Here is a 13,389-nt window from a genome sequence, read left to right on the forward strand (position 1 = left end):
CTCACTGTCTCTTTCCTCTTTATTCTTCCTTTATCCCTTTCTCTTTCCTTTTCTTCCCTTCCCATCACCTCTTTTTTACTACTTATTAAACCCTTTGGTAGTTTGAGGAGTGATGTAGGACTGTGGTTGACTGCCACTGGCCCTACTCCCCGTTTGCGGGCTGTCTATTCAAACATAATGATCAGCTATCATGATCAATTCATGGCTGAGATAACCCCTTGTCTTAGATGAGAGTGCCCCTGGTCATGCAGTTCCTCTTCAGAAGATATGTCTTCTGTTGTTCAGAATTATAATCATAGCCCAAAATAGCGTTTTACCGGTTCCTTAACAACCATTGCTGTATTCTACAGTTTTATATCTCCTTGGTTTATAACCTTAATAAACACTGTTTGGAAAAGAAGGCTGTGATATATACTAATTAAAAGCCATGTAATCTAAAGAACTACAACGTAAAAATGAAAACACATCTGTTCTCGCTTTGTCATCTGAACGTTTTCTTGATATTGAAGTACAGGATATAAAAAATCTGTAGCCAATTATATAACAAAACGTATAGAGCAGCATATTAATGGAAGGGTCTTCTAAATATCCTCGACATACATTATATTACCAAAATTGTTGGGTTGCCTTCCTTTACACGCACATGAACTTTAATGGCCTCCGAGTCTTAGTCCATAGGGTTCAATATTGAATTGACACACCCTTTGTAGCTATAACAGCTTCAACTCCTCTGGGAAGGCTGTCCACAAGGTTTAGCAGTGTGTCTATGGGAATGTTTGACCATTCTTCCAGAATTACATTTGTGAGGTCCGGCACTGATGTTTGGGGTGGAGTGACTTAACTGGCCTGCACAACCCGTTAGAACACCTTTATGATGAATTAGAGTGGAGACTGCAGCCCAGGCCTTCTCGTCCACATCAGTGCCTGACCTCACAAATGCGCTTCTGGAAGAATGGTCAAACATTCCCACAGACACACTTCTAAACCTTGTGGACAGCTTTCCCAGAAGAGTTGAAGCTGTTATAGCTGCAAAGGGTGGGCCAAATCAATATTGAACCCTATAGACTAAGACTCGGAGGCCATTAAAATTCATGTGCGTGTAAAGGAAGGCATCCTAATACTTTTGGTAATATAGTGTATATGTAAGGAGAAGAGATACTGCTATGATTTGAGGGGTTGATCAAACAACAAACTCTAAACGTTTGAAGTGAACTGTAGGAAGTTTTCCCAGCCATTGCAGAGAAATGTAAATCTGAAGCCTTCTGTGTCATGCTTGATACATGGACAATTAATTTTTCCTTCTGGATACTATTGTTTCTTCTGAGATTATGTCTCTTTCATTGGTGCCTGGCATCTTGCATCCATCTCTATGATACTAGCTGGCACTTTTGGGCAATCCGAGTAGAGCTCTGAGGAAGAGAGTTTACCCTTGAAACGCACCAGCGTCTCCTCTATATTGGCTGTTGTTTGTGCCTATCTAGAACTACAAAATGAGACTATAATTGGAGTTGTCTTCTAATTTGTGTTATTTGACTTACACTCATTTGGCTTTGTGAATATAATTTTCAGAGTTTAAATTTTAATACAACATAAATGGTACCACTGGTAATGCACTAGGCTAATGCGCCCTTCGCCATTTTTGTTGTCCACCATTAAACAGGTGTCAAAGTCTGTAACCACTTCCTAAGGTCTGTAGTGGGAGTAAGTTGAAAAACCTATCAAAACAATTCTCCAAAGCTTTGAGAAGCTTTTGGTAAGCGTTTACCTGATATTTATCTATGACAGCCTTTTTCAACCAGCGTGCCCAGACACCATAGGGTGCCTTGAGGTTTCTTTAGGGGTGCCTTGGCAAAATGCCTAAAAATGTATCAAAAATTGTATACAAGCCAGCAGGTGGATCAAGCCTGCCTTTTAGTTACACAGTAAACAAAGTTGACATCAGTTAATAAGGAGGATGTTTGTTGCCTCCACAGCATCCTTATTTGACCCTCCCATGCCCTTATCCCTCAGCAATGGGTTGATACTAGCTGACTGATGGAGAGAAATTGAGGGAGAAAAGAAACAATGGAATACTAGTCAGTACCAGTGTGCCAAAGTGTATTTGCTTTGGAAGAATAAATCACCTCTAACGTTGGGTGTCCTACTTGTGAATGTTGCTGCAATATGTAAAGCTCTTAGAATAGTTTTTTACATTTTAGAAAGGGGTACCTCGAGACTGTCCATAATTTTAAAGGGTTCCTTGAGATTGTCTATTATTTTAAAGGGTGCCTGGACTAAAAAAAGGTTTGCGAAACACTGATCTATTATTCTAGAGAATGCATTAAACCTAGCTAGCTACTGACAGGTGTGAAAAAAACATTGAAGTATTAGAATTTGTGTATATAAAATACAATAAAAAATGATATTCTACAACTTATATAGTAAATTCAACTGATCCATAAGATAAGACTTTTAGGGTCCATTCATATTTATGCATTTTATGAATGCGTGGTGCAACATGCATTACCACCACGCACAGTAAAACACGAACTGCCATGCGTTGGGCTGCCATTTTTACTTTGAATAGCACCACAACATTACAGTAATGGGCAATGCACCCTTATGGCAGAGCAACACTATACATGTCTTCATTTTTGGTGCCCTGAAGTGAAAAAGGAGTCACATCCAATTCTTTGTGCATCAGCGCCATAACACAGCGTATTAATGAGCTGATGTAATGCATAATGTTAAAAAAGCGGTTTGAATATATCATTTTATTTATAAAACGTAACAAATAATGCACAATACTGAACAACATGCATTATGCTTTAGTGAATTGATGTCTAACATATCCATATTCATGAAGAAAAAGGACCAGATGGCAATGAAGCTTGTCTTGAATTCTATTGTAATGGTACTGTCTACCCTTATTCTGTAAAGCACTGCACAAACCGGTGGCACACTATAAATCCTGTATAGTATTAAGAATTAGGTACAACTGTCATTTTTTTCAGTACAGGTTTGAACATTTAAACATAATTTAATTATTTGCCAAGTGGAAAACAGACACAACTTATTTTAGACATATTGATTAATGAGACAAGCACCTAGAGGCACTAAGGAAAGAGACAAGCAGATTTTCCTGTTGATTCTTGCAGCAATGGTGTGTTAAGCTATACAACTCATCAAAGACTATGCGTTACAATCAATGTTAAGGTTTTTTTCAGTAGCAACAGGAAAGCAAAAGACAAATGTTTTTAAAGCAATCTCACCTCCTGCACCTTGTCCTTTAGCTCTGCCCTCTTCTTGCTCCTCACCTTCTGGTGCTGAGCTCGGAGACGTAGTGCATCTTGTCGCAGGCGGTTGGTGTGCTCTTGCTCCCTCCGTGCTCGTGTCTGCTCCATCTGTCTCTCCAGGGCCTCAATCTCCCGTTCATAATACTGCTTCTTTCCCTGGGAGTGCAAAATGATCACTAACACCGAACACATGCAGGCCTAAGCTTTAACCCTGACTAATCTCTGCAATGATTCTCGATCCTTGGGTAAAACCATCTAAGCACTTCCCTCATCTATATCAGATCTTCCCTATTGTCAGTTTAACACAATGCAACAGATTCCTCTAAACATTTCTAGTCTGGCCTTGATGGTGCCCTGACATCCTCCATTCAGGGATTACTATGGGAACACGCCAGCATCATCAACATCTATGTATTGTGACACTTCTTACTATGATCTCCTGCTCGATGTGACGGAACATGATCTCCCTCTCCCTCTGCATTCGTTGCTCCAGCTGACTCTGGGCTTTCATCTCTTCTTTCTGCAACAGTCTCAACTGCTGGAGCTCTTGACGCCTGCAAAATACATTAGATGAGCGCTTCATCCGTTGATTTTTAAGAGCCCTTTGCTCAAGAACATAAAGAGGACACAGACTGACAATACAGCAGATAGGCAGTTAACAGCTGCACAGCTACACTGTGACAGATTTCCGTTCAAATGGTATATATTCATTGCCTACGCAAAATGTAATCATCCTTTTTGTGTTGAGGTCGATGAAAAGGTTTGTTTGTTTCTTTTGACTCAATGACGTCACTTTCTGGCTCATTTATTATTTATTAAGGTAGTGCAAAGAGCATTAATAATATGCAAAATGCAGCAATCCATTTTTTTTTTATTTACTAAGGCAGCGCGAAGAACATTCATAACGCGCAAATGCAAGTAATCCATAGCAACTGATCTGATTGGCTGCTGTGCTTAATAGCATATCGTTATTGTTGTTTCTGCAGCCTTATTGGGCTGTTTGTATATAATACAGTAGCCCTTTTGACAAAGAATGCCGGAACCAGGCAGTCAAATCCAAGAGCCAGGAAATTTATTGAATTCATTTATTTAGCAATCAGATATTTCACAGGGTTTTGCAGAGTAAACAGAGCTATTCATATGAATAGGAAAGGCTCCAGATGACATATTTTTATGCACATTGGCTCTTTGACTCCTGGAATTCCTATCCTGGCATGATTAGTACCTTGTGATTTGTTGTAGTATATACAATGCACCCGGAAAGTATTAATAGCGCTTCACTTTTTCCACATTTTGTTATGTTACAGCCTTATTCCAAAGTGGATTAAATTATTTTCCTCAATATTCTACAAACAATACCCCATAAATGGCTATGTGAAAGTAGTTTGGTTGAAATCTTTGCAAAATGATTAAAAATAAAAAACAAAAAAATTACATTAGTGATTTGACTGTGTATTGTAAGTACATGAGTGCTAGGAGTGCACGTGGGCTGTATTGAGTATTAGTGTGAGGTAGTACCTGTGTATTGTGAGTTCCTGAGTGTTGTCTGAGTAATGTATGTGGATTGTTAGTACTTGTGTATTGTGTATACGTGTGTATTGTGTTAAGTATTAGTGTTAGGAAGCTAGTCGTTAGGTAATTTGGAGGTACGATGCCTGCCAGGTGTGGATGCGACTTGCGGCATTTATGCGTTCCTTGATCATCAGAGGGCGAATACTGCTGTGCAAAATGTAAGCACATTGTTTCCCTGGAAGCCCAGATTCTGAATCTGGGGATGTAACTGTCAGCACTAAGAAGACCCGCCATACTAAAGGAGAGCCAGGAAAGGGGGCCAGCACAGAGGCAGGTGGAGACAAAGAGGGGCAGGCACTAGAAAAGAGTAGATGGCTGACAGTCAGGAAGGGTAGAGGGGAAGGTGCCAGGAAGGCCGATCCAGGGCTGGAGCATCCCAATAAGTACACTCCATTGAGTGACATTGGTAAAACCAGTCAGGGACCAGCACTGCTGGAGCTGAGGGACTCCCCTAGCTGCCAGGGGAAGAACTCCTCCAGTGAGAGTGGGAGGGAAGCAAAGGGAAAGGAAAGACAGATTTTGGTGGTAGGTGACTCAATTCTTAGAAGGAGAGAGAGGGCAATCTGTAACAAAGACCTTAAGTGCCAAACTGTATGATGTCTACTGGGCGCTCGGGTTTGGCCCATCACAAATCTGGTGGACAGATTACTGGGAGAGGCTGGGGAAGACCCAGCTGTCATGGTGCACGTTGGCACCAATGACAAAGTCAGAGGCAGATGGAGTCCTAAAGAATTTACAATTTACAATTTCATGGTTCAGATGGTAGATGCACCAACTAGAAATAAACCGTTACTGGATCTACTGATTACCAACAATGCAGACCAGATCACCGATGTGGAAATACGGGGCAATTTAGGAAACAGCGATCACAGGTCGATTGGCTTCAGTATAAATCACAATTAGGGGGAAAACACTGCGCTATAGTTAGATGTATGTAAAGTAAAGGCCTCAACAGCCAAAACAGCAGCCAACACCAAAAACAAACAAAGTCCAGCAAATAAAGTAATAAAAATAGTGTAGCGCTTCAATGGTAATAGATATAGTCAACATAAATTATAAGGATAATCATATAACAGAGATCATATAAATGATATAGATGCCTAGAGAGAAAAAGTCCAAAATTGGGCACACATTCCACAATGTAGCTGGCACGGGGGTAACCGAACCGTCACAGAAGAGGGAGGAATCACACTAGGCGAATGTATTCATGTAAATCTGCTTGACTGTAAACATCAGGGAAAGTAGATAAATACTTCTTACCAACTCTGTTGGACTCACACAGTCGTATGACAGTTGAGTCTGAAAAGGCTTGAGGTCACAATCTGGAACCAAGGAGTATAAGGAGGGAGGTCTGTTGAGCTGATGAAGGAACTCCAAACGGCTGTATGCCCGATAATATATTTCTCAGATGAAACGTCAAGGTTGTTTGTAGTCCAGCTCGGACGCGGCCCGTTGCACTGATACTCCAATCTCCCCCGAATGGGGAGGAGGATATTTGGGGGTTTAGACCAAAGAAACGGAAAAAAAGGAAAAGAAAAAAGGGCTCCACATGGTGCGGGTCAAACGGTATAAAAATGGTAATTTATTAAAGTCAAAAGGTTATTAATGATTTTGTGATCACAAAATAGAGTAAAATGAAATTAAAAGCAATGTAGGGTGCCAACAGCTAGCCCGAACAGCTAGCTGTTGGCACCCTACATTGCTTTTAATTTCATTTTACTCTATTTTGTGATCACAAAGTCATTAATAACCTTTTGACTTTAATAAATTACCATTTTTATACCGTTTGACCCGCACCATGTGGAGCCCTTTTTTCTTTTCCTTTTTTTCCGTTTCTTTGGTCTAAACCCCCAAATATCCTCCTCCCCATTCGGGGGAGATTGGAGTATCAGTGCAACGGGCCGTGTCCGAGCTGGACTACAAACAACCTTGACGTTCCATCTGAGAAATATATTATCGGGCATACAGCCGTTTGGAGTTCCTTCATCAGCTCAACAGACCTCCCTCCTTATACTCCTTGGTCCCAGATTGTGACCTCAAGCCTTTTCAGACTCAACTGTCATACGACTGTGTGAGTCCAACAGAGTTGGTAAGAAGTATTTATCTACTTTCCCTGATGTTTACAGTCAAGCAGATTTACATGAATACATTCGCCTAGTGTGATTCCTCCCTCTTCTGTGACGGTTCGGTTACCCCCCTGCCAGCTACATTGTGGAATGTGTGCCCAATTTTGGACTTTTTCTCTCTAGGCATCTATATCATTTATATGATCTCTGTTATATGATTATCCTTATAATTTATGTTGACTATATCTATTACCATTGAAGCGCTACACTATTTTTATTACTTCAGTATAAATCACACAAATAGGAAACATGAGGGGAATATAATAGACACTGAATTTCAAAACAGCCAACTTCCCTAAACTACAAACCTTACTAGAAGGCATAAATTGGGATAAAATCTTAGGAACAAAGAACACAGAAGAGAGATGGGTTTGCTTTAAGAGCATATTAAATAAGGGCATTAGCCAATTAGCCATTGGGTAATACATTTAAAAGAGCAAACAAAAGTCCTGGATGCATATAAAAGGAGAAGGCCTTCAAAAAATACAAGGTTGAGGGATCATCATCAGCATTCAGACTTTATAAAGAATGTAACAAGAAATATAAGGGTGCAGCTAAGATAGAACACAAAAAGACACATAGCAGAGAAAAGCAAAAAATAACTTCTTTAAGTATATAAACAGTAAAAAGGAGGACAGACCATATTGGCCCCATAAAGAATGAGAAAGGACATCTGGTTACAAAGGATGGGGAGATGGAGAAGGTATTTCATTTCTTCTCCTCTGTCTTCACGAGGGAATTGGGGGGGCTTCAGTAACCAAAACTGCAGTGTTTATTCTCATGGCACATCACAGGTAGCACCTCCATGATTAACATAGGACAGAATTAAAATTAGACTTGGGAAACTCTGGACCAGAAGGCTTGCACCCGAGGGTACTTGGGGAACTCAGTCAAGTAATTGCCAGACCATTGTTCCTAATTTTTACTGACAGTCTACTGACTGGAATGGTACCAGCTGATTGGAGAAAAGCCAATGTAGCACCAATATTTAAAAAGGGCCCAAAATACATCCCTGGGAATTACAGACCAGTTAGCCTAACATCAATAGTATGCAAGCTCTTGGAGGGAATGATAAGGGACTATATACAAGATTTTAGTAATGAGAAGGGTATCATTAGCAGTAATCGGCATGGATTCATGAAGAATCGTTCTTCCCAAACCAATCTATTAACCTTCTATGAGGAGGTGAGTTGCCAAGGAAGGCCCGTAGAAGTGGTGTATCTGGATTTTGCAAAAGCATTTGACAGAGTTTCCCATAAGCGTTTACTGTACAAAATAAGGTCCGTTGGTATGGACCAAAGGATGAGTACATGGATTGAAAACTGGCTACAAGGGCGAGTTCAGAAGGTGGTGATTCCAGGAGTATTCGGAATGGTCAGGGGTGGGTAGTGGGGTCCCCCAGGGATCTGTGCTGGGACCAATCCTATTTAATTGGTTCATAAAAGACCTGGAGGATGGGGTAAACAATTCAATCTCTGTATTTGTGGACGATACTAAGCTAAGCAGGGCAATAACTCCTCTGCAGGATGTGGAAACCTTGCAAAAAGATCTGAACAAATTAATGGGGTAGGCAACCACATGGCAAACGAGGTTTAATGTAGAAAAATGTAATATAATGCATTTGGGTGGCAAAAATATGAATGCAATTTATACACTGGGGGGGGGGGGACCTCTGGGGTAGCCTAGGATGGAAAAGGACCTGGGGGTCCTAGTAGATGAGAGGCTCAGCAATGACGTGCATGCCAAGCTGCTGCTAACAAAGCAAACAGAATATTGGCATGCATTAAAAATGGTATCAACTCCAGAGATAAAATGCTCAAACTCTGGTCCAGCCGCACCTAGAGTATGCTGTCCAGTTCTGGGCACCATTCTTCAGGAAGGATGTACTGGAAATGAAAAGAGTACAAAGAAGGGCAACAAAACTAGTAAAGGATCTGGCGGATGTTCATTATGAGGAAAGGTTGCAAGCACTGAACTTATTCTCTCTGCAGAAGAGGGGATATAATTTCAGTTTACAAATACCATACTAGTGACCCCACAATAGGGATAAAACTTTTTCACGGAAGGGAGTTTAACAAGACACGCGGCCACTCATTAAAATTAGAAGAAAAGAGGTTTAACCTTAAACTACGTAGAGGGTTCTTTACTATAAGAGCGGCAAGGATGTGGAATTCCCTTCTACAGACGGTGGTATCAGTGGGGAGCATCGATAGTTTAAAAAAACTATTAGATACGCAAGTAAGCGACCACAACATACAGGGATTTACAATGTAGTGCTGAAATATAATCACACACATACATTGGACTTGTGTCTTTTTTCAACCTCACCTACTATGTAACATGTACATAAGTATTTACAGCCTTTGCCATGACACTCAAAATTGAGCATCCTGTATCCACTGATCATCCTTGAGATGTTCCTACAACTTGATTGGAGTCCATCTGTGGTAAATTTAGTTGGTTGGACATTATTTGGAAAGGCACACACCTGTCTATATAAGGTCCCAAAGTTAACAGCGCATGTCAGAGCACAAACCAAGCCATGAAGTCCAAGGAATTGTCTGTAGACCTCTGACACAGGATTGTATCTAGACACAATTTTGAGGAAGGGTACAGAAAAAATCCTGCAGCATTGAAGGTCCCAATGAGCACAGTGGCCTCCATCATCCTGTAAAGGAAATTTGTAAGTACTCTATATAATTGTATTCTATTTTGTATGTATTGCACACTGCTCTCACTGTGCACACAGCACTAATAATGTTTTCATTACATGTTTGCATTCTTTAGAGTCCTGATTAGAATTAGTCTGCCTAAGTTAAGCCCCTTGTAACTATTAATGTACAATTGTAATATTAATGTGATACCTATGTAATCATGTGTATAAAAACCTTCAATTGCATCATAATAAAGCAGAACAGTTATTTGGAAAGATGCAGAGTGTAACTTTTGTGTCTGTTCCCTACTGCAGTAGTTTTTATTAATTTGGAACCACTAAACATAGGAGTTGCCTATCTATACATTTCCAGGTCAGATGGCAAGTTTTGCCTGGGAGGGGATTTACAGGTGGCCCTGAGAATCTGAAACAAGGAGCTTGGGACGATCCGGGAATTTCTGATAATCAGCCGGCTGAGGAACGCCTTTTGCTCACATTTGAGTTATAAGACTTCCTTGATCGGTAAAGCATTTTCGGGACAAATGGTACCTATTTTACTCCCCTTAATCAAACTGTATTGATTGTGGTTATATGTCATGTTGTCACTGTCTACTGTCCATAGGAGTGTTATAGATAAGAAAGGGAAGAATAGTGCTGTTCACAGGTATATGTAGTACACATCTGCTAGATAAAGTAGTTTAGAGACAAGAAGGTATAGGCACAAGTAGAGAAGAGAGAAGACTAGACAGTCATTATGGGCATTAAATGAATGAAGGGTAAGAGACCCTCAAAAATGCCCAGCGCAAGAGGAGTGCTATAAATTATATGAACTGAAGGTGTGTTTCCGAGTGGACAGCGATCCACAATGAGTAACTGGGTTACCAAAGTCCACAGAGACTAAGAATCATGCAGAGGAAACAGCTAGAGAAACAGGTATCTATGTGAGCAGGGTGGATCAAGGGTGTCAATTAACACTAGACAGAAAGGGAAATTTTGATGTTAAGTTGTGGGATGAATTTGGGGTCAGACACTACAACTAGTAAAGTCAAAACAGAGAAATGAGAGTTAAAACAGAATATTTTATATGTTGTCAGAGAAGGAAGATTGGGACCATTGTCATTTATACAGCAATCAGTGCTATTTAAATGCACTGATTCCTGTGTAAATGACACTAGCAGTGAAGGAGTTAACCACTAGGGGGCAGTGTAAGGGTTCTGTATGACGTTATGTGTTTTTTTATTGTAGGGGCGTGGCCTGGCATGTGATGTCACTGATCGTCTTTCCCTATATCAGGGAACAGACGATCGGTGACAGCCACAGTAGGAAGCACAGGGAGAGGTTTGTTTACACAGACCTCTCCTCGTTCTTCAGCTCTGTGACCGCGGCCATGGTCACGGAGCTCAGGACCAGATTGGGAGCGCGCCGCTGGCAGCGCGCTCCCGACCCACGGCTGGGCACTTAAAGAGCAACGTACAGGTATGTGCTTGTGGTCAGCCATCCAATTCTGCCGACGTACATCAGCGTGAGGCGGTCCTTAAGTGGTTAAACGGGCTCTTTCTCCAGTGCCAGGGGCATCAGCCTCCAGGCAGTTGCGACGGCCTCCACTGTCAGGTTCAAGAGGTAAAATTCAGAGTCAACCCCAAGGACAAAAGAAGTCATGGGGGAGGAAATCTACAAGACAGAACGCTAAAGCCTCTTTATGAAGGGGCGCCCCCGCTTGTTCGAGTGGGGGGAAGGCTGCTACAGTTCTCAAAGGTCTGCCAGTAGGATTTCCAGGACAGATGGGTGGTCTCCACAATAACTAGGTTACAAACTAGAGTTCAGAGAATTCCCGTCTCCTCGTTTCCTCAGATCAAATGTTCCCAAAGACCAAGAGAAAAAAAGTCTCTCTTTCAAGTGTTGGAGTGACTTTTGTCGCAAAAAGTAATTATGGTGGTTCCCATGGAAGAGCAGGGGTTAGGGTTTTATTCAAACCTTTTCACGGTGCCAAAGCCAAATAGAGATGTCAGACCCATTCTAGATCTCAAAGATCTAAACCAGTTCCTAAAAATTTGATCTTTTCACATGGAATCGATCCGATCAGTAGTCTCCATCCTACAAGGAGAACTTCTGGTATCAATTGACATCAAGGATGCATACCTGCATGTACCTATTTTCCCCTATTTTGTAGCTCTACCTTTCGGTCTAGCTGCTACACAGGTGTTTACAAGGGTCCTGGCCCCTCCTCTGCCCAGATTAAGGGCCCATGGTATAAAGATTATAGCTTACCTAGATGACCTGCTCTAAATAGACTGGTCGGTAGCCCACTTAGACCAAAGCTTGGTCACCACAGTCAACTACCTGGAATACCTAGGTTGGGTCCTCAACCTAGAGAAGTCTTCTTTAAAACCAGTAATAAGACTAGAGTACTTGTGTCTGGTTATAGATAGTCAGGGCGAAGAAAGGCGAAGAAAGGTCCTTCTATTTGCCTTTGTATGAGGTTGTTGGGAAAGATGGTGGCTTCATTCAAAGCGGTTCTTTATGCTCGGTTTCATTCAAGACTTCTGCAAAACAGGAGGTGGAGACTCAGCTCCTTGCACAGATAGAAAGGGCTGCAAGGGCTGGGACAGTGATAATAATGGGGGATTTTAACTACCCAGAAATTGACTGGGGTAATGCCACTGCTGGGACAGTTAAAGGGCAAAAATGTATAAACCTATTACAGGACAATTTTATGGTCCAGTTTATTGAGGCCCCAACTAGGAATGATGCTCTGTTGGACCTGGTAATCTCAAACCATGCAGAACGTATTACTAATGTTCAGATAAAGGAACACCTGGGTAGCAGTGACCATAACATGATTTCATTTGATGTTAGCTGTAAGCAAAAATCACATATGGGGAAGATAAAAACACCTAATTTCAAGAGAGCAAATTTTATAAGGATGAGGGCTGCTCTCCAGGACTTAGACTGGGAGGGAATACTGGCATCAATGGGCACAGAACAGAAATAGGAATTCTTCAAAAAGACTGTTTGTGATCTCACGGCAAAGTATATTTCCATGGGCAATAAGTTTAAAAGGCTAAAAATAAAACCGATGTGGCTCACGGCCAAAGTTAAAAAAGCTATAAACTATAAAAAAAAAGAGCTTTTAAAAAATATAAAAATGAAGGAATGCTAGTGTAATTTAAATGTTACAAAGAATATAACAGAATATTTAAAAAGGAAATCAAGGATGCAAAAATTCTAAATGAAAGACAGATTGCAAAAGATAGTAGGACAAACCCCCAAAAATTCTTCAAATATATTAATAGTAAAAAGGTCAAGTCTGAGCATGTAGGCCCTTTACAAAATAATCTGGAGTGGGTGACTGGGGACAAAGAGAAGGCTAACTTATTAAATACTTTCTTCAGCTCTGTGTATACAAAGGAGCATGGGGGAGCTCATGTCTATAATGGGGGTGGTAGTGACACAGCCCCAAATCCACAATGGCTCAAAAGTGATAAGGTCCAGAAATATTTGGACAGAATTAAGGTGGATAAAGCACCTGGACCTGATGGCATCCACCTACGGATCCTAAAAGAATTGAGCTCTGTAATTTCAAAGCCATTGTATCTAATTTTTAGGGACTCATTAATGACAGGAATAGTACCACTGGATTGGCGCACAGCCAATGTGGTGCCTATATTTAAAAAGGGAACAAAGTCTTTAGCAAGTAACTATAGACCTGTTAGTTTAACTTATATAGTTTGGAAGATACTGGAGGGATAATTAAAAGACCACA

General features: G+C 41.0%; 1 protein-coding gene across 3 annotated transcripts in view; it reads right to left on the minus strand.

Moving 5' to 3' along the window:
* LOC143960710 (uncharacterized) overlaps positions 1 to 13,389 on the minus strand; it is a 142,564-nt gene that overhangs the window by 38,504 nt on the left and 90,671 nt on the right. For all 3 annotated transcript variants that reach the window (XR_013270363.1, XM_077469537.1, XM_077469535.1), the window contains exons 11-12: positions 3,706 to 3,829; positions 3,252 to 3,431 (exon numbers count right to left, since the gene is read on the minus strand). Coding sequence is in view for 2 of the 3 variants with exons in the window: in XM_077469537.1 (XP_077325663.1) it covers positions 3,252 to 3,431; positions 3,706 to 3,829 (304 nt within the window). In the remaining variant the exon portion in view is untranslated. The remainder of the gene's footprint in view (positions 1 to 3,251; positions 3,432 to 3,705; positions 3,830 to 13,389) is intronic.

This window comes from Lithobates pipiens, unplaced genomic scaffold, assembly GCF_037356315.1.
Source record: "Lithobates pipiens isolate NorthernLeopardFrog02 unplaced genomic scaffold, aLitPip1_a1.2 Scaffold_8, whole genome shotgun sequence".
NCBI classification, from domain to species: domain Eukaryota; kingdom Metazoa; phylum Chordata; class Amphibia; order Anura; family Ranidae; genus Lithobates; species Lithobates pipiens.